The sequence below is a fragment of the Arvicanthis niloticus genome, chromosome 3, assembly GCF_011762505.2.
Source record: "Arvicanthis niloticus isolate mArvNil1 chromosome 3, mArvNil1.pat.X, whole genome shotgun sequence".
NCBI classification, from domain to species: domain Eukaryota; kingdom Metazoa; phylum Chordata; class Mammalia; order Rodentia; family Muridae; genus Arvicanthis; species Arvicanthis niloticus.
This window is the reverse complement of record NC_047660.1, coordinates 74,534,676-74,556,801: the sequence shown is the minus strand read 5'-3', so window position 1 is coordinate 74,556,801 and position 22,126 is coordinate 74,534,676. Positions and strand designations below refer to the sequence as shown.

At 41.0% G+C, this 22,126-nt stretch overlaps 1 protein-coding gene across 2 annotated transcripts in view; it reads right to left on the bottom strand.

The window, feature by feature from the left end:
- The window catches only part of Adk (adenosine kinase), a 391,595-nt gene that overhangs the window by 13,108 nt on the left and 356,361 nt on the right, over positions 1-22,126 (bottom strand). For both annotated transcript variants that reach the window (XM_034497484.2, XM_034497485.2), the window contains exon 10: positions 10,183-10,269. In XM_034497484.2, coding sequence (XP_034353375.1) covers positions 10,183-10,269 — 87 coding nt within the window. The remainder of the gene's footprint in view (positions 1-10,182; positions 10,270-22,126) is intronic.

The window sequence follows — 22,126 nt, the reverse complement described above, 5'->3', positions numbered from 1 at the left end:
TCAACTCAGCTAAACCTAGAGAGCTGGGTAAGAGGCCCATCGATAAGGTTGTTATAAAATAAACTGCAGGAGATCAGAAAGCTGGAGCAAACAGCCTGGTAAATGTCAATATTTCCCCTTACGGAGGCGGACAGAGCAGGAGATCATGTGCAGTCTTCTTCCTCCCAACAATGCTTCTTGTTTCAACTGGATAAAGTGTCTCTACTTTTTGTGCACAGCTTCTCTGAATGATATTTTACTTCCTAATTCTCCTGTTAACTTGGAATAGGAAATTGACATAAATATACTTTTTAAAAGTAACATTTCAGTTTGCTTCTTTAAAGAAATATTTCTATCTTTTATTAATATTATTAAATGACCTTATTCAAGTCATTTGGAATACTTGTGGCAATACAGTCTCACCTTCTTATTAATGAAACTGTCATCATTTACATTTTGCAATTTCAATAGAATGTTCACTTTTGAAATAGTTTCCATGAGACTGATGTTGTGCCTTGAAAATTAGGCCTTGGATGTTCCTGCGCTTCATACTAGCAAACATGCTTGGCTTCAGCGGCAGCATAGATGCACCGTCTGCTACCCATTAGGAGCGAGCTTGCATCATGAGTATGGCTTTAGCAAACCAGGACTCAGATCCCCTCACTGCCACGGCTACAGGTTGTTCAAGGAACTAACATCTGGCAGGAAATTCCTACTTCCATTTGGCTAGCTCAGACTATCCAGATGTGAAAATAATGGTTTCCTTGGTGTGAGGAGTACTCACTCACATGGAAACCTTCCTCATCCAGTTCCTTTGCAGTCTAGTCAGTAAAATTTTGTTCTACAACTCAACTACCAACTAGGTATGAATTTGTGTAACCTGTCTGCATATTATAAGACAAACTTTTCAGGGAAAAGAAATCAACAAACACTGAGTGTTCAATTAACACAAAAAGCTATGGAGTCTGCCAAGGTTCGGTCTGGCATAGCAGGTACTTATACACTGAAAACTGAAGTCTTTAACTGGTGAGTATTGGTGCAAGGGCTAACCTGTGCGGGAAGTGGACTGAGAGTAGATGTCCTGTTATGATAGCCCAGCATAACGCACGTGCTCATCACAAGGTGTACAGTGAGAGGTAAGGGTATGCTATACACATGGTGTTTACATTAGCTATGAAGCTTTACGATTCAGTGTCTACACTGGATATCAGTGTCTCCATGAGGCTTATCTCCTCTTCATTGTGACTGTAAGTGGACACCAGTTTAGTTCTCTCACCTGTTGTGTGGGGTATCTGAAATAAAAACAAATCCCTGGCCCTGGGGATGTGAGAGATTGTCAGAATGAACAGGGCCCAGGGTTGGATCCCCTGTATTCCATAAACTATGGTGGCGCACCTGTAATCCAAGCACTGGAGAAGTTGAGGCAGGAAGACCAGGAGTTCAAGCTACTACTTGGCTGCACAGTAGCTCATTATAACACTTTATACCTTGTAGTACTTATGCCTGATGATTTCTCCTAGCAAGGTGATCCAAAATACTTAAAAGTAGTAAATGACAATTTTTTATTTTGCCAAGTAGTGAGCCAGAAATAAAAACACATAGTTCTGAACTTTATAAAATCTTAATGTTAGTGGGACCTGCTAGAACTCACCTTAAACCCCAGTATTTGGGAAGCAGAGGCAACTAGATATTTGTGAGTTTCAGGCAGACAGGATGTATATATAATAAGACTGTCTCAAAAAAAAAAAAAGTTAACTGCCTAATTAACTTAAACATAGAGAGCCTGTGTTCATACCCCAAGTCGGGGTATTTATACATCTTATATATCTGAAGTAAGAGAAGCTTCTTATATGCTATTTTGGGGATAAGGTTGATTCAGACCTCTGCTGATATCTCTGTCTCTGTCTCTGTCTCTCTCTCTCTCACACACACACATTCATATAGGTTTCTGAAGAGACCAGAAGAGGGCATCAGAGTCCTTGGAGTTGGAATTATAGGCAGTTGTGAGCATCCTGATATGGATGCTGGGACTCAAACTCTAGTTCTCTTTGAAAGTAGGACATGCTCTTACTGCTAAAACACTTATTAGGCTCATATAATTACTAACACACCCAAACGAGCAAAAGGTAGTTTAACTCCTCCACAGCAGAAAGGACGAGACTTATGCCTGACAGGGAGCTGGAGAAGAGGACCACATGGTAACTTTTCCCAATTAAAACTGAATACATTTATCTTTATAAACTTATTAATTTGTCCCTATCTATATGGATAGCTACTGAGTTAAGTGCTCTGTCACAAAGCTGGGAAAAAGGCTTAGTGGTTAAAGTGCTTGCTGTACAAGCAAGGGTTCATATCCCAGAACCCCCCCAAATTCTGGGTGTGCATGCAGCCCACCTGTAACTCCAGCCACATGAGGCATGGATGAGAGGACCCCGGAGCAATGTGGCTAGCAATACGTGCCTCATCAGCAAGTTCTGGTTTTAACGGATGGAAGTAAGGAAGTAAGGAAGGATGGAACAAAGGAAGGAAGGAAGGAAGGAAGGAAGGAAGGAAGGAAGGAAGGAAGGAAAGACAAAACCTCAAACCAACCAAAACAATGACAGCAATAAATCCCCTTCGTTGTGGGCTGGAGATTTGGAAAGCCCTGGGCTTGATCCCGAGCAACATGAAGTGGGTGTGCTGGCACAGGCCTGTAATCTTAGCCTCTGGGTGGTCAAAGGAAGATCAGGAGTTCAAAGTCATCCTCAGTTACACAGGGAATCCTTGGAGAGCTTGTGCTAAATGAGGACTTATTTTTAAAAAGAGAAAAACAAAACCACCAATCAACCAACCACCCAACCACCCAACCAACCAACAAACCAACCACTCTGTTACATTTAAGGCTGGTAGTAGTCTTTAGGCCAGTTCTCACGAAACCACTCTGGCTATTTCTCCTTACTAAGAAGGAAGACGTGACATGATCTAGTAATAGGAAGTAGCACAGCGACTTGTAGGCCACGTTTTGAGTTTAAATACTGGCTTTGACTGGATATATTACTTAATCTCACCAGACTCTAAGGCTGGAGAAACTGTCTAGCAGAGGTTAGGCCCAGTTTCCAGCTTTATCTAAATAAGTGGATTTTTTGTTTCAGTTCACTAAGTTGTAGAGATAGACATGCATCAGAACCTAACTATTATAGATGTATGGATCAGGTAGATTATAACAAATTTGACTAGATTCATGTGATAGCAGCTGAAGTGTTCATTTTAAGATTCAATCCAGTTCTAGTCCACTGATACTACAATAACAGATGAACATTATGTTATGTCGTAACTGTAAAGACAATGAACCTTAGTCATTTTAATTAGGAAGTTACCTCTGGTCATCTACCACTAAATAAAGCCTATTTATAACACCATTACTTTTCTTGGAATAAACTCTCTTGACTGTCTTCAAATCTAGGAGAACTAAGCCTCATAAAATTTGAGCTTTCGTGTATTTGGTGGTTTGAATGAGAATAGTTCCCATAGGTTCACAGATTTTTGATTTGTTTTGTTGTTTTTTGAAGCAAGGTTTCTCTGTGTAGCCCTGGCTGTCCGGGAACTGGCTCTGTAGACCAGGCTGGCTTTGAACTCACAGAGATCTGCCTGCTTTTGCCTCCTGAGTCCTGGGATTAAAGGCATGTGCCACCACTGCCTGGCAGGCTCATAGCTTTGAATGTTTGCTCATCAGAGAGTGACAATACTTGAGAGGGATTAGGTGGTATGGCCTGGTTGGAGGAAGTGTGTTACTGGGAGTGGGCTTTGGGGTTTCAAAAGCTCAAGACAGACCCAGCATCTCTGTCTTTGTGCTGCCTGGAGAATTGGAGGTAGAACTCTCAGCTACTTCTACAGCACCATGTCTGTCTGCATGCCACCATGCTCCCCGCCATGATGATAATGATCTGGGAATTTGTTTAAAATGGTATGAGCCATTATCATACAAGGGTGGCATACACTGTCAGACTCAGTGTTCTATTGCTGTGTAGAGACACTATGACCATGGTAACTCTCATAAAGGAAAGCATTTAATTGGGGCTTGCTTACAGGTTTAGAGAAAACACTATACTGAATGTCCATCATGTTGCTTTCTAGTTGTCTAAATAGAAAAGCAAAGGAATGTGGTGGCACACAAAAAATAACTGTAGGAATTTAATTTTCCCCTCTTATAAATTGTTTTTTGACAATTCCATACACGTACATAATGTATTCTGATCATATTTGCTCTCCACCCACTCATATCCCTTCGCACTCTTGCTGATCCCCTGCCTCTTCCCAACCAGCCTCCCTTGTGCATCCATAGTTTCTTTTACTTTCTCTTAGGTGGGGGGTGGGAGGCCCACAAAGTTTAACTACGGATGAGTACATGAGTAAGGGTCAATGTAGATTCAGAGCAGGAACAAGGTAGCGGTGGCTACATAACCAAACCAAAACAGAACCAAATCCAACAAAAAAACCACAAACCACAAGAACTGTGCATCATTTCTCTGTATAACACTATAAAGCAGTAATTAAGGACAGAGCATGAAGATGGTGCTACAGTAAAGGTACTTGGCATCTAAGCCTATGACCTGAGTACAGTGCCCAGGTCAAGTGACTGCCTGCACTAAACCCGGGACTGGAAATAATAAACAAAACAAAACGAAACAAAATTATTTTCTAAGTACAAATTAGACAGTGGAATTTTATTAGATGAAAAACATAATAGTTTACTATATTTATACTGTGGCCACTAAATGGCTGTGAGAGTCTTTTATATATTAAACAGGCACCCTGTTAGGCAATACATTTCCTCAGTCAAAGCTATGATGAGAATTTTAAGCATCAAAAGTATTCAGAGGCAGCACAGGTTTTTAGCTCTCAAAATACAATGTTCTAAACTATAAATGGCTCTTGACCATTCCTTGTGTCAACCTAAGAGTGCTGGTCCTTGAGAGAGGCCCCTAGTCTTTTATCAGAGGGGTGCCTGAAGATCATCTGTCACGGGTGTGTCCCTTTCAGTCTAAAGATGATGTGTAGGTTTGGTCCACACACAGTTCCTACAAACCATGTGACTAAATCCTATTATATTAATACAGGCTGGCACTGATGCCCAGTGGGAGCATGTCGGTTAGCTCCCCTTTCATAATCATTTCTTATGATTTTTCTTCTCAGCTTCATTTACTGGGAAGAGACTTTCACTGGGAACAATGACAGTGCCTGTCACAAAATGTTCTCAATGTTTCCATTTGTTACTATGGCAGTGACAAAGAGGGTTCCAAATGAAAAGGCAGACCTGCTGTGACAAAGCACAGCAGGACAACAAGAAATTTTCTCCTGACCTGGGAAATTAGGAAATCATAGTTAGAGACTATAGACTTTCTCTGTTTCAAAAGGTACCATCCTGACACCAGTGCTTCTAAGGAAGAATGTGAAAGCAGTAGTTTCATCATGAAGAAATAAAAGAGCAAAGGTTACAGAGCATTTAAGATCTCCACATAGAACAAGGAGCTATGCTTGTCAAGGCCAGAGGGATCTGACACACACACACTAAGCCCTTGAGATGGAAATAGGAATTTAATTCATGTACAATCAGGGGTACTCGTTTACAAATTACAGATAAGAGCCCATGACATAAGCTTGTATCTTTTAGCTGGCTAAATGGAACACATAGCCATATTGAGTTATCTAATTAGCACAAGGTAGCTAGAGTGATGCTTTAGCAAAAAACCTTGAAATTTATGAGAAGAAAATGATTGTGCTTCAGAGAGTTAAATCACCATAACACTGTAGACCGGAATAGAGATATGCAAAGTCACACAAGACAGAAATACTCTTAGGCCAGCAAAACTTGAAAGTAACAGGATGAATATTTTATCTGTCTAAAGATAGAATATGTCAATCAGAAAGGAGATATGTTAATCAGGCAATGAGGCAAAGAAAAGGAATCTACTTAGTAATGTAAAAGTTGCCACTGTCTCCATTTATGTCAAAGATAGGAGCTTAGCAGCTGGTTATTTCTAATCCCAGGAGGAAGGCTCTTGCTGATAGAGAGATGGGAACCTGGGGTTTCAGCCAATGGGTTTATTTATTTATTTTCAAGATGTAAAACCATTTCTGTTTTAAGGCAGATTTGTCAGGTAGCTTATCTTGGTGCAATTAAACAGCTTCTTCATACAGCTCCTATTTGGACTTCATAATTACCAAGTAGGTTTATGAGCTGGCTTTGCCTATCTCCTGCTGCTGTTGACTACTGAAAGAAGCTCTTGGCTCAGCCTCACCATGCAGCCCTTCCATTCTACACTTTCTGTTTGTTTCCTTTGGTGCAACAAACTTACCTGGAGCCCTCCGCATCCACCCTATGAGGTAACAAAAGTCCCTCTTCAGTCATTTCATTCAGATTCTCTTTAGCAAACCAGTGCTTGTTAGAAAGGCTGGCCTGTGGCTGGCTCGCGCTCTCTCTCTCTCTCTCTCTCTCTCTCTCTCTCTCTCTCTCTCTCCCCCTCCCCCCTCCCTTTCCCCTCTCAAATGCTGTTTCCGGAAGTATACAGTGAAATGACTGCATTGTCAGAGCGTTGACTCTAAACACAGGCTGCAGGGGGTTGGAACCTGAACAGCCACCAGGCTATAGGCATGTTCCCTACATTCTCTCTGCCTTACTTTTCTCATTAATAAAACAGGCTAAATAAAAATAACCAGTCTTGGAGAACTGCAAGATTGAATCCAGCTTGAGCTGCACAGTGAGTTCAAGCCCAGTCTGATTTACAGATCAAGACTGTTTCAAAATCACAAAGGTCTGGGGGCTAGTGAGATGGACCAGCGGGTAAAAGAGCTTGGTGCCAAGCTCAATAACATGAGTTTGCCTGGAGCCCACACGGTGGAAATAAACCCCAGCTCCTGTGAGCTGCCCTCTGATTTCCACAGTGTGCCATGATATGTTGTTGCCCATACACAAACATAGAAACAGAAACTAAGTGAATGTAAAAAATCAAAACAAAAATAAGGTCTCCCGATGTAGCTCAGCTGTAGAGTACTATTTAGTTTTCACAAGGCCCTTCACAAAACACTACAACCACTACCCTCTACCCCCCAGTTAGTTAAGGTAGAATATAAAGGTTATCTACTATTACTGTTATAGAATGAGCTGATTATGCCAACATACATATTCCACTGATAGATGACATTAGGTTGTTATTTTATGACCTTGTGTTTCAACATATGATTGTCCTGGGAACTCATCAGAATAGTTTTTTTATTTTGTTTATTTTGTTTTTTTTTTTTTTTTTTTTTAAAGCACATTGTATCAAGCTGCCCTGATGGGGCCCTGAGCTGCTGGACTCCTTCCTGCCCCCATGTGTTGGTGCTCTGGGCATACATAGTCACCATTTTATGCCAAGGGGCTTCATGCATGCAAGGTGAGTGCTCTACCAACTGGGCTATATCCCAAGCCCCAGAGTAGGTTTATAGTATGAAAAAACAGTTACTAATTCAGGGATCACCAATGACATATAGTTAACTTCAGCCTGCTTTCTAGTCCTCCTGCACTTTATTTTATTTGGATGGATGTGTACCGTGAAGATGTGTGAAGACAAGCTTGGAGGTGAGAAGAAGTTGGGTCCCCTAGAGTTGGGAGTTCCAGATCAGGCAGTAAGCGGAACAGCATGGGCACTGGGAACTGAACCCAGATGCTCTGGAGGAGCAGCAAGTAGTATTCATTGTTTGGCCATCTCTTCAATCCCTTACTTTGGTTTCTTTTATATAGGACTTTACTATGTAGCCTAGGTTGGCCCTGGACTCGCAAAACTCCGGCCTCAGTGTCCTGAGTGCTGAGCTTACAGGTGTGTGGCTCTGCACCTACCTTACTTTCTCTGCTTTTATTTTAGCACTGTATTGTGAAAGCCAGCACTAGGAGCCAGAAATAAGGTGAGAAAGCCATTCTTGCACACAGGGGTGAGCAGAATGTAGCCTCCGAGGTGAATTGGGCAGGGCATCTCTTTTCATCTGGAGAGCTACAGAACAGTTATTATTACTATTATTATTTTACAGTTTTAGAGTGAGTGTTGTTACTCTTTTTTTTTTTTTTTTTTTTAATGTATAGCCAGTATATAATTTATAAGATTTAACCTATCCACTCTCTGGCCTATCATTAAAGAGTCTCTGTGTGCAGGCTCAGTTGGCATACTGCTTGCCCGGCTTGCAGAGAGCTCTATGCTTGACTCTGGGCAACCCATAAAGCAGGCATGGTGGCATAAGCCTGTAATCTCAGTACTCAGGAGGGAGACACAGGGGTATCAGTACTTCAAACTACATAATGAGTTCAAGGCCAGTATGGGATACTTGATACTGTCTCAAAATAAGACAAAAGAAACAAACCAGAGCCCCTAAAGACCTCTTTCCTTTATATTTACCTGACAAGAGCCCCAGAATAAATATGTCCAAGGCTATGAAAAGAGGCTTAAGGTCTACTGAGGCAGCTCCGTGGGTAAAGGTGCTTGCATCTAAGCCTGAGGGTCTGAGTTTGATAGAACCAGTTCCAATGAGTATTTTTCTGATTTCTGCACATGATCTGTGGCACAAGTATGCCCATTTCCTATGACAAACGTTTAGAACAACAGCAACAATGCCAGGCTTTGCATCTTCTAACAGAGGTGCTAACCTTTCTGGTATAGTTAATACATCACACTCACCACAGTCTGAACAGCTAGTTCTAGCTTGGTTCCTAAGAACAGCTCCTTCCCATCACAGTCTCTCCATTCTCACAAGTATCGGTAGCCCTGCAGGCAGCAAGCTATCTGTCGTGTAATCTGTTGGTGCAGGGCCAGCTGTAGTAATTAGGTCACCCTCGTACCCATGATAGCTTCATTATACTTCCTACTAAATGTCAGATAAATGGAACACATATTGCTCTGAAGAGTCAAACTACTTGAATAATCTGCTCATAGGATACAAATATACAGGCTCCTGGACTAAGATTCCTGGTTTAATTTCCAATCAGAAAATCACTACTGTTTCCATAATGCATTATGCAGTATGGCTTATTTCTGAATAAAATATTTTTAGCTTACAAAGATTTATAGCTCCGAAGAGGATGGAATAGGAAAATTAGCTCTAGATTACTCTAATATCATCACTGATGAGGCCTTTCTGTGCAAGGACACCAAAACCAAGCATGGAATGGATACTGTCTATTGTACAGGCTTTTCTAAAGAATACAGAGCCAGTGAGATGGGGCTTCCTGCCACACCTGAGAATACTAGCTGGATCACTGCTACCTGAACCTGGGAAACAGAACTGGCTCCCAAAGGTTGTCCTCTGACCTTCACATGCAAACAGTGGCATGCGTGTTTGTGTGAGTACAACACATGTACACATATAATAAATAAACAAATGTAATAACAAAGAACAAAAGACTCACTGGAAAAAAGAAAGAGGAAATGAGGTGTGTGTGTGGGGTTCCTGTTTTATGCCCTTGAGCCTGGGTCTAATAAATTCAGAGAAAAAAAATGAAACAATTTTGTTGGTGAAAAGATGCCTAAAATGAAATAATACTTTCAAAGAAATACTACATTGCAATCATTGTACACATGAAAGCGTTTCCCGTGAGTCATGTCGCCCTTCAGGAGAAGGTGGTCACAGTCATCTGCACTGGGGCTTAAAGCTTCTTAGCCTTGTCTTGTCTAAAGTTTTCTGGAGACATAGCCTGGTTTAAGTATACTGAACTTTGAGTAATTTAGACTTTAAAACCTAATTGTCCCTGTATCATTATTGAATATTCACTCCCCAGGTTATGTTATCCTAATCAATTTTGTTCCTTCCGACTGAATTAAGCCTACATTAGTAAAAACTTTAACCCCCTCTAAGTGTCCCGTCTGTCCACTCTCATGCACAAACTCTGTGACACTTAGGCTTGACTCGACTGTCTACTATACTTGCTATGGCCTGTTTATGCAATATTCTGACACAATTACTTTTGTAAAAACAACAGAGGCAGAACATAGCAGCAGACGATCTTTGCCAAACACATATCATTCCTGTAGTAAAATCTCAAGATACAATGATAGGAGCAGAAGGAGAGAGCACTGGGGGTTAATTATGGGGAAAAAAAAAGAACAAAAGGTTGTTAAATTAGAAAGTCTTGGCTACTGGGTGGAGCCCAGGGCTGAAATGTTTGACTTAGAAGCAAACATGAAGTAAGTGAGCCTGTACCTCCAACAAATGCGTCTCCAGCTCCATTGGTGTCAATGATCTCTTCCTGGTTTTGATCCAAGACAGGAAAAGCAGTGACATCATTTTCTGTAATGAAAGCAAAGAAAGGCAGACTAACTTCTCTTTGTAATGCTTAATTCTTAAGACCACCCAGCAAAATACGACACTTCTTGTTTACCTGTTGCTGTCCTTACCTGTTGCTCGGAGGAATTAGCCTTGCATTCTGTACCAGAGGGGGTTGGGAACCAAGGTGCAAAGCAACACTTCTAATTTTCAACATTAAGATTGTGTGTGTGTGTGTGTGTGTGTCTTATGAGAACCATACCCAGGTAGCTCATGTTTCTGTTTCTGGGGAGTGACTATAAATTGCTCTTTTTTTGGACAGTTCATGCAACTGAACAGAAACTACTTCTGTGGACTGGATCATGAGTCCTAACAAATCTTCAAGCCTGCTGGGGTGAAATTTTGGATCTACTAAAAGAGCTACAAAATTTAAATGTAAATAATAGTGTTGAGTGCCTTTCTACAGAAAAAAAAATCACAATGGCAAAATAGAAATTTTACTATTATTCTGCAACAATACTTAAGGTCCATGTCAAGGATTATTGACTTTAGTTGGTTTATTATAGATAAGCTGATTTGGTTACCCTTGGCCAACTGGCCATCAACTAACAAAAGGCACAGCTACCACAGAATGCAGCAGGGGCAGTGTGGTCTATCTGGAGGAGGGTTTGCCTTTCTCCCTACAGAGTAATTTCGGACAATACTCCAAGCTCGTCACATGACAGCTCTGGATACCTTGATGAAATCTGGCCCAGGAGACATGTGTGAATGATTGCATAGCATTTTCTGACTGGGAGCTGGACCTCTGAAGTGACAAATTTGCATCCTATAAAGACAGACTTGGCTATGACTTGCAAACTTCAATCTTACCTCAGAGCAAAGAGGAAGTAGAAGATCTTAGGAACCTTAAGGCAGATCTTACCGAGTAAAAGTCTGAAGAACTTTGGTGCATGAATGTGTGCAGCATATGACTGCAATCCTGGCACTCGGGGACTCGGGGGTGGGGGTGGGGAGCAGAAGTTAGTATTAGTAATTTGGGGCCAGCCTTTCCTATGATGGGACTGTTTCTAGAAACACACATATGCACAGGGAGGTTGCGGGGAGAAGAAACTTTAGTTTTACCAGGCCAAGGGTGTGCTCTATACCCCAGGCTTATCCATTTTCTGTAGGCTGGCCAATGACAAGGGGTCGTTTTTCGTTTCTGGGCATCCCTTCCTCTAGGGTCTGGGATACAGGTGCTCAGCACCATTCCCAGCTTGAAGGGATACTCAACAACAGACACAGACATGCTAAAGAGAAAATGACCCTGCAGTGCTGTGTTGTGACACTTACCAGTAATCACAGCACTGCAGTGATTAAAGGCAGGAGGATCTTGGGTTGGAGGCTGGCCTAGGCTACAAAGTGAGACTTTTATCTCATAAAACCAAACAAAAACCCAACAAAATCAATCTTCTCAGCATCGCTGGTATTCAGGAAGACAAATGGTCTACTTAGCAAGCCAGTGAGCACATTGTCAAGCAGGACTAGCCTGTGGCCGCATGTGTGTCATATTTCATATGTCTCAGGGCAGCTAGGTGGCCTAGCAGATTTGCAGATGACAAAGTTGAATGGCAGTGTCAAAAGGTTGGCTAACTCTGGATGTTAAAAACCCAGAATCATCTATTCAATTCTAATTAACAATGGTTAGATGACTCATGAATGTAATCTCAACACTTTGAATGCTGAATCAGGAGGATCACAGAGGCCAGCGTGGGCTGTGCAGTGAGTTTAAGACCAGTCTGGGGACACAATAAAACCTTGTTTCAGAAAACAAAAGTTTTGAAGCAATTAAACTTTCCACACTTTGTGACTCTAGAGCCTACATGGAAGTAAAGGATTGTAATTAATTGGATGTTATGTACAAATCTAGAGGATTAGTGTTTCTAAGGAACATGAGGTACATATGTATACAAGCAGAAAAAAAAGAGATGCAGGCAGACTTTATTATAAAGAACTGGGAAAGAGCTGCAGTCTGATTTAGGGAAAGGTCTACACCATAAATATTTATAGAGGAATCTAGTTTTATTACTTTCAAGTATAAGTCACACTATATAGGGAATGAACCTAGAACAAATGGGTCCGAAGAGTATGAGTGAAGTTAACGAGTTACTGTTAACAATGGGATTACATTATATAATAATTGGACATGCCCATAAAATAGTTTAGGTAACAATAAATTGTAGAATTGGGGGCTAGGGAGATGGCTCAGTTGCTAAAGTGCTTGTCTAGCAAACATGAAGCCTGCATTTGATCTCGGAAACCCATGAAAAGCCAGCACTTCTACTGGGAAATGGAAGGCAGAAGCTTATGGGCCAGGGGGCAAAAATAAGAGACACACTGTCTGACTTCTGCATGTGTACCTGTGCATGAGCACGCATGCACATACCAACAACCACATACCCATCCCTGAGAGACAGACAAAATCCACAAAAATGAAAAAAAAAAAAAAAAAAAAAAAAAAAAAAAAAACCCAATACAAAGCATGCCTTGAATCTCAGCATTTGGGAGGCAGAGGCAGGAGAATGTCTTTGAGTTCCAGCCCAAACAAGGCTATGTGGTAAGATCCAGCCTCAAACCCTCTCCATACAAACAAACAAACAAACAAACAAACTCCCACAAAAACAAAGTAGGGAAGGGGAGAAGGGATTAGAGGTTCCACCCTCCTCTCTGAAGAGCTACTGGTATTACTAGTTACTGTGGGGAGAGATTCATTTTCTTCTGTGGGATAGTTGCTGATATGTTACCCATACTCTAGTGAATAACTCTATACTTATGCTCATGCAAGGAATCCTAATTAAATTCGGCCAGAAATAAAACACAACAAAAATGCACAATAGAACCAAAAAGCATATATGTATGCATGTGTACATGTATGAACATATGTATGTATGTATGTATGTATGTATGTATGTATGTATGTATGTGAGACAGAATCTCTCTGGGTAGCCCTTGTTGACTTGGCTGGTCTTGAACTCAGTGATCCTCCTGTCTCTGCTTCCTAAGTCCCAAGATTAAAGGCGTGCAGCAGAATAGGAGGTAAGAAATACTTTTTGATATTTTGACATAGGCTGGCACCAGGCTGAAATAAAGTTACTTTTAAGTGGTCAAGACCAAAATAAATATCTGACATACACACAAAAAGTAGATGGTTCCTAAAGAATACAGCCTAAGGGGGACTCCTAGGTTCTATAAGCACACACATGTACACACACACACACACACACACACACACACACACACACACACACACAGTAGATAGTTCCTGAAGAATACGGCCTAAGGTGGACTCCTGGGCTCCATATACATAAACATGTACATACATATACACATATGCACGTACACACACACACACACACACACACACACACACACACACCCAAAGACTGGGCCAACAAGATGTTTCAGATGGTGAAAGAGCTAGCTGCCAAGCCCGGTGACCTGAATCCCCTGTGGCTTGCAGGATAGAAGAAGGCTGACTCATGCAAGTTGCTCTCTGACTTCCGAACATGAGCCATGTTCTATGTTCTGATCAAATACTTATACTTAAGAGCTTACAAGGCCAGGCATGGTAGCACATGTTTTTAACCACAGCACTTGGAAGGCAGAGGCAGGTGGATATCTGTGTGTTCAAAGCTAGGCTAGTGTACACAGCTAACCAGGCATGGTTACACTGAGACTGTTGCAAGCAAGCAAGCAAGCAAGCAAGCAAGCAAGCAAGCAAGCAAGCAAGCAAGCAGAGATTATTAGGACTGGGGTGAGAGGATAAGTAGTGTGTGATATGAGGCTGGAAAGTTGGGAATGACTGTTCATGGAGTGTCTCTTTTTGAGACAATGTAAGAGCAACTCTTGGAATGTATACTTGAAACAAGTGAGTTGTAGGGTATGACTTATCACATTGAGGGTATTAAAGAAAACATAAAAATATCAGGCTGCTCTGCGCACATGACACTCTTCCTGAACTGCTCAACAGAATGCCCCTGTGCTTTGCTGTTGTCCTACAGTCCACTGCAAGGAAGTGCTCTCATTTACTTCCCAGATCACCACTGATGGACATGCAGGCTACCTCCAATCTCCCTTATCACACACAGTGCTGCAAAGCATTCAAGCTTTTATCTTTTATACCATTTGAATCTAATTATTATATTTAATAGCCAAATCAGCGATATCATTCCTACTTGACACAGGGAACCGACACAAATAAACCATGTTGTTAGACTAATAGCATGAAATGCATCTTAACGGATAGGGAGAAATGAGAACGCAGGAAACGTTTCTTTTCACTAGGACACAAGCATCAGGAGATGAGCAAAGACACCCTGCTCAGACTGCCCTAATAAACAGGCTAATGAAACAGATGACAAACTCTCCTAATAATAGAGATTTATAGAACAATCCTAATTAACAAGGACTTTAGGGAATGAGGAGCTCTGAGTTAATTTAATTTTCTGGTTAACTAAAGAAAAAGCAGAAAGTCTTTTTAGTTGGAAATTTTTCTAAATGTATTAACATAATATATTAATATACCATGACATCCCTGCTTTAATTAATTTATGGAACTCAATGAATTTTTTTCTGAGAATAGAGAATCTTACAGCACATCTGAATATCATTATCTTGAGCATTAATTGTTACTGTAGTTCTCAAGGTATGTCTTTCAGAAGCATGCTCAATGGAATGGTGAGAATGTTTGCATTAAAATCTAAAACCAACCATGGTTTAGGTTTGGTTAGGGCTCAGCTTCTTCATTTAATACATGATTATTAAAACCTTGTCTCATGTTAGGGACTGCATTAGAGACTGAACATGGCCATGTCAATGGGGCAGACAAAACTCTGGCTTTTATGGGGCCTGTTCCAGAAGCTATTCAAGGAACAAAGGAATGAACAGACCAAGTTATCAGTAGACGACACAGAGAAAGTGAAACAGTACTCCAGGACCAGCAGAACAGAGTGAAGAGCTAGTTTAGGACATGATGCTTGAGTCTAGCTGAGGAGATGATATCTGAGTGACAAGGAGGAGCAAGCCATGTGACAATCCCAGGCTAAAACATGTAAGTGTGGAGGCTGCAGGCCAGAAACAAGCTTGATGGGCTAGCTGAGTTAAATGTAAAGTATAACTGGAGTACAGAGTACAAGTGTCTGGTTTTATTGGTATTTTTTTTTTTTTTTTGGTTTGTTTTTGAAGCTCAAGGACAATTTTACTAGAATTTGAAAAACCCCATGTCAGGCAATCTGTAGGACTTAAATCTGCCTGGAGAACAGAGAGGGGAGAAAGAATGATGCCAGTTGATGCTGGCATGGGGTCAGGTACATGGTTAACAATCAGCCCATGGCAAGTAGAAAGAACACCCAAGTCCCAAACCCTGGGAACGCCAGCTAGGTGTGGTGGTGCAAGCTTTTAATCCCAGCACTTGGCCAATAGAAGCAGGAGGATCTCCGAGTTCAAGGCCAGCCTGGTCTACAGAATGAGTTTCAGGACAGCTACAACTACACAGAAAATCTTAGGGAAACCCAAACTGTTAGGGAGATTATGCTTAGACAATAATAAATTAAAATTTTTCTTAATACTGAAAGTGAGCAGACTTATGAAAGTATGTGACTATGGATGGAAGCCACTGCCATTTTCCCCTCTTGAGCCAGGTTCTTGCTATGTAGCCCAGGTTGCCTTAAACTTGCAGGGTCTAGCTACCATACCCAGCTTAAAATGGTACAAGTTTGAAAGAAGACACTTATTTTCTATAGTCATTATATATTTATCATATATATTTATATATGTACATACATACAAATAAAACATTTGTTTTATGAAACACTGTACTAAAGAGAAAAAAAATCTAATATATGATTTTATAAGGTCAGAGCTACTTTCTCCAGGCAACAAATACTGGACAACAGCTATAAGCTTTTTACACTCTGCTAAGTTCTTTGGAGAAGATGAGACACAGGAGAAATACTCAAAAACAATCTGTCTTTTCAGAGTGCTTAAAAGCATGTACCTGGCCTGTGTGGAATCTCTAAACTATCAGATGGCATAACACCCATTGTACCACAGTGGGAGCTGGAGGGAGGGAGGAACAAGATGAACTTAGCCAGCTCAGATGGCTTCAGAAGAGACTTAAGCTAGTTCTGAGGATGTGGAAGAGAAAAATGCAGATGCCTGAGAGGAATATATAGAGAACAGAGTTTCTGTCTGTAAGATAGTCTAGCAATTTCTAGAGACTCTGAAAGTCAGAGGTTTGGGTTTGATGTATCAGAAGATGGGAGGCAGCGATGGTCTCTTGGTGGAATCCCACTGCACTAAGGGCTGTACATGCCACTTCAGGCCATTCCCAGTCCCACACTTTGGGTACTGTCAACTGATTTTATAAACAGATACACTGAGGCTCACAGGGTATCAAGTGCCTAGGGGCTCATGGGAACAGCAGGTCTTTGGGACAAAATGAGCAAGAGAGAAGTAGGTAGCTGCTTATGCACTAATGCGCTGTTTGTGTGATCACGGCAAACAGGGCTTGATTAAGCGTATAAAGCAGTTAACGGAAACTGAAATTCCCTTAAGCCTGGTACTGATAACTAAGTTTGACTGAATTGACTGATAAAACCCCATAGATAAGAAAGGTAGTATAACATTATTATCATGAGGACGAGCCAGGCTCTGTAGGATTATAATCCATACAGCTTTGTCTGTGCTTTCTGGTAAATCAAACTAAATTCTCTCTGATTTCTTGAGGTTTAAAAACAAGGCAACTGAGGCCGATGAGATGGCTTGATGGATAGAGGGGCTTGCTGTCAAGCCTGATGTCCTGAGTTCCAGTCCCTAAACCTTTACAGCAGAGAACAGATGCTCATGGCTGTCTTCATTGGCCCTCTGACCACCACAGATACTGTGTGCACAGGAAAAAATAGTAAATGCAAATGTTTTTATTTTTTTAAAAGAGAGACAATAATACTTCCATTTCAAGTATTTGTATGTGTGCATCTGTGCATTAATCAGAATGTATAAAGTAGCAAGAGGAAAGGCTGGCACACAGCAAACAGTCACAGTCTCTTTGAATGCACGAAAAAAGGCATTACTTATTTTAAATTGAGACAGAGACATAGGGGATCCAGGTCTCAGTTAACATGGCTGTTTCTCACTTAGACATAGAGGTGCACAGCTGTAATTCCAGCACTCAGGAGACGACAGTGAGAGGATTTCAAACTGAAGGTAACTTTTCAAGGCTCTTTCTCAAGGAGTGAACAAAGCAAATTACTGTTTCCAATGGTATGGGCTTTACTTCCAGAACAACTAACTATATATTACTGTTTGCAGCAAATTCTCTATTCACATTTCCTTCTAGTTAATGTGAATTTTCAGTGCTGGATGTAGGTAGGTAAGAGAATAAATGGGTTACTTTGAATATGAGATAGTTTTGCAAGGGCAAGGGATATAGTTCAGTGGTTAGGCATGTGGGAGGCCCTGGGTCTCATTGCTACTCACTACTGCCTAAAAAAGAAGTTTGCAGTAAAAATGATAAAAACAACATAGCAAGAGTTGGAATCAGTGCTCTCAAATCTTATTTGACTCTGTGCTTGGTGTGTATTTTTAAAAAGATGTATGTATATATGTATGTATGCATGTACATATATGTGTATATATATATGTATGTATGCATGTACATATATGTGTATATATATGCATGCATGTATGCATCCATGTATACTTGTGAGTTTATGGATAGCACATGCATGTAAGTGTCCACAGAATGCAGAAGATGTGGATCCTGGGACTGGAGTGAAGGATGTTGTGAGCCTCTTGATATGGCTGCCCAAACCAAACTTGGGTCCTCTTATCTGCTGAACCATCTCTCAGACCCGGGTACCATTTTTTTCCTTTTAAGGAAGTTTTTGATACTTTTAATTTTAAGGTTTATTAAACAAACCACATGACTTTAATCTCACTATGTACCAGCTCAATTCAACTTGATTTAAAAAAAATGTATTCCTTTTTTATATATATTCCACTCCACTGTCTTATCCATAGGACTTGTCTTCTCTATTAGCTTAGCCCATATGGGTCACTGGCCCTCTATAAGTTGTTCAAGTTTGGTGAGGTACCCAACCCTCACTTATTCAGCCAAGAGACCAGGCTGCCCTATGGCACAAAATCTGGCTGCCTAAGAAAGAGAAAAGGCAAGAGACTCTCTGGTGGTTCCTAGCATCCAGAAGTCTGCTTAGCATATACACTGTAAGACTGCAGATGCTTAGTAGATGTTTGCTGAACAAACACAGGAGCTTTTCTTGAATACAAATCTGACTGCTTTATTCCCCTTTGAAAAGCCCTTTAATGGTTCTCTACAGGCTTCCTGTTTTTGTTGCTGCTTGTCTCTGTTTTGGGATAAGTCTTGTTATAAGGCCCTGCTGGCTTCAAACTCACAATCTTCCGTATAGGCCTCAGTGCTGGGAAGATGACAGGCAGCTTGTCTTGAATGCCTCTCCAGCATATGAATTCAGCCTACTGTTGAAACTTCATCTCTTGCTGTTTCTCTGTGCTGTGGCTGCTCCTTGGTCATACTTGTGATTTCCCCAAATATGTCATGTATACATATCGAATCTATTGTTTAGATAGTCTCTTCATTCTAAGTCTCTGATCTTCAAGCAGAATCAATTCCTTCCTATTTATGTGGTCATTTGTAACCTTCATATTCATCTATGAAAGCATGAAGTGTATCCAGAGTTATTTATTCTAAGTATTTTTTTTTTCTGAGTAAAATCTAAGCTCCTGTGGTTAGGAATCAAGAATTAATCTTACTCCTGGCCCTTATTTCTATATCTCCTATGATACTCAGTTTACATTTATTAGAATATTTGTTTGTGCTAGAATTTAAACTCCTAGAGCCTGGGGTGGGTTGTGTTTCACGTTTGATTATCTCTTATAATATAGTACACTGCAAAAAGTTTTCTGAATGATCTCAACAATGAGGTACAGTAGTATAGTACATTAAGAACTTACTATTCGACTAGCTTAATTATTTTTATTTTTACTTATTTTATTTTTGGAGACAGGGTCTCAGGAAACCAAGGATGACTAAACTCCTGGTTCTCCACCTCCCACGTGAGGAGCTTATAGATGTGCACCACTAGGTCTGAATGTATGCAGTGCTGGGAATCAAACCTAGGACTATGTGCATGCTGGGCAAGCATCCACACTGAGCTACATCTCAAGCCTTTAAATTGGTATTTCTTATTTGTCCCGAGGAATGACTAAAAAAATGTGTTATAATGATGCTGCCTCAATATTTCTGTCCCCCAAAACAATCACGACTGCTTTGCAATGTCGGCTCAAAAGGAAATCTGCTCACCTTCCCTTATTGTCCAGTTCTCACAAATGAACTATACTTGATTTGGGAATTTTGAAACAGAAGGCTCTGTGATATAAAGAGAGCCAGTCTAGATGCTCTTGAATCAGCTCCCCCACCACCCAGAGAGAAGGCCATTGCTCTGAGACACTAGGCTTGTCCCTGTTAGATGCTATACCACACTCTCTCATTTCTATTTATGAGCTTTGGCAAACGGGGCTGGAGTTTATGGAAACAAGGGCTATAGAAACCGCTTCTTTGTTCCTATTACTGAAGGTGCTGCTCATCTTTTCTTAACATTTTTCTTGTTTGTTTTTTGAGGCATGGTCTTATGGAACTCAGGTTAGTATGGAGCTTGGTACACAGCCGAGAGTGACCTTCAACTGCTGATCCTCCTGCCTCTACCTCTTACATGCTGGGATTACAAGCATGTGTTCAACTTCATTTTTCATTTTATTAAAACAATTTCTTTGTGAGATAGGATCTCTGATGGTCCTGAAGAGTCTTGAACTTGCTATGAAGTCAAGGATGACCCAAGTTTCTGATTCTCCTTCCTATACCTATGAAGTTCTGAGATTACCCCATTATCAACTACTTTTCAAATTCTATTTTATTTTTAAAGATTTATCTATTTTATTGTATGGGAGTATACTGTAACTGTTTTCAGACACACCAGAAGAGGGCAGCAGATACCCATTACAGATGGTTGTGAGCCACCATGTGGTTGCTGGGAATTGAACTGAGGACCCTGGAAGAACAGTCAGTGCTCTTAACTGCTGAGCTATCTCCCCAGCCCTCAATTTTTATTTTTAAACTCTCTCTCTCTCTCTGTGTACACATGTGTTCATGTGCATGTAGCTATGGAAATCAGAGGAATCAGAATCCTTATGGAGTTGGAAGTGCTGGGACAAATTTGTGACTTGGGTCCTCTACAAGAGCAGTAAGTATTCCTAAGCACTGGCCATCTCTCCAGCCCCAATTTTGAAAAAAATTTTTTTTTCTCTTGGACAGAGTCTTGCTATGTAGTACACACTGCCTCAAATATGTGAGCCTCCTGCCTCAGCCTCCTGAGTGCTATGAGTACACATGTAGCCCACAATGTTTGCTTCTTGCTATTGTTTTAGGTGGTTACAACTAAAGTCTCCCACCTTTTTTTTTTCTTTTTTAGGTAGTATCTTACTACATACCTCTGTTGGTCTGAAATTCACTATATACCTCAGGCTGGCCTTGAATTCACAAAAATTCTTTTGCCTCAGCCTCCTAAAAGTTAGGATTATAGGCATGCACTGACACACTGAACTCAAGGGCAGGAGGATTGTTTGGTGTAGAAAAGACCGAAATATGGACTGAGTTTGAGGCCAGCCTAGGTTATTGAAAAAGACCCTTTGTTAAAAATAAACAGACACTCCTGACTTCGCAGAGGTACGTGTTGCCGCCCTGGGCAGCATGGAGAGAGTATTTATACCAATGGCAGCTGCGAAAGATCTACAATCTCTTTCTGGCTGTGCGTCATGAGACATTTACCAAAATACTACTGATCCTGTCAAAGAAATGCCTTCATCCACAATGATAGAAGCAGAGAGATAGGAGGTTTGTAGCACTAGAATTCATTTGTAAGAAATGGCAGGAAGATCTAGTTATTATTCACTAGAAAAAAAATCTAGCCATGTAGTAACGCCCATTTATGTTTCCTCTCGGCACAACACCTGACTGAAAGAGGCAGTTTTCAAAGCCAGTGTAAGATCTCCTTCCTGGAATTTCTCATGTGTTATGTCTTCACCTCCTTCAAGATGTCATCAATAAATGTTAAAGAAGAGGGACCTCCTCCTCCAGGAGAGCATGGGTACCCCAGACAGCAGACCCTCCAATAAGCCAGGTGTGGAGATGCACGCCTGTCATCCCAATACCTGGAGTCTGAGGCAGGAGGACTCCGGTGAGTTTGAGGACAACTTGGGCTTTCTGGTCACTCCAATGCCAGTCCAGGCTATAGACTGAGACTTGTCTCACAAACTGAAAAACAAGAGCAAAAGAAAATGATGTCCCTCCATAATTCTGGCTTACTAGTGTCTCCCATGAGGTTAGGAAGAACAACAGAATGTGAAAGAAGATGATGACTCTGCATAGAAGTAAGCTGGTATTTGAAATCCAGTTGCTGGCATTTCCTCCAAGAACCAGATTCTTCTAGCTTAGTGCCTCTATCTCCTTCCTCACATATCATTCTCAACATCTACCACTTTTAGGCCAGTGTGATGGCTCAGTGGGTAAAGGAAGACTTGAAGACCTAAATCCCCAGGAAGGAGAGAACTGACTCCTGCAAACTCATTCAGATGCATACTACAGCATGCTCCCCAGCCTCAAAACAAAACAAAAACAAAAACAAAAACAAAAAACCAATGAAAAGATTTAATTTAATTCCTACTGTTTTGTTTGTTTGTTTTTTGAGATGGGCTTTCTCTAGGCAGCTCTGGCTGTTCAGGAGCTTGCTCTGTAGATCAAGCAGGCCTCGAA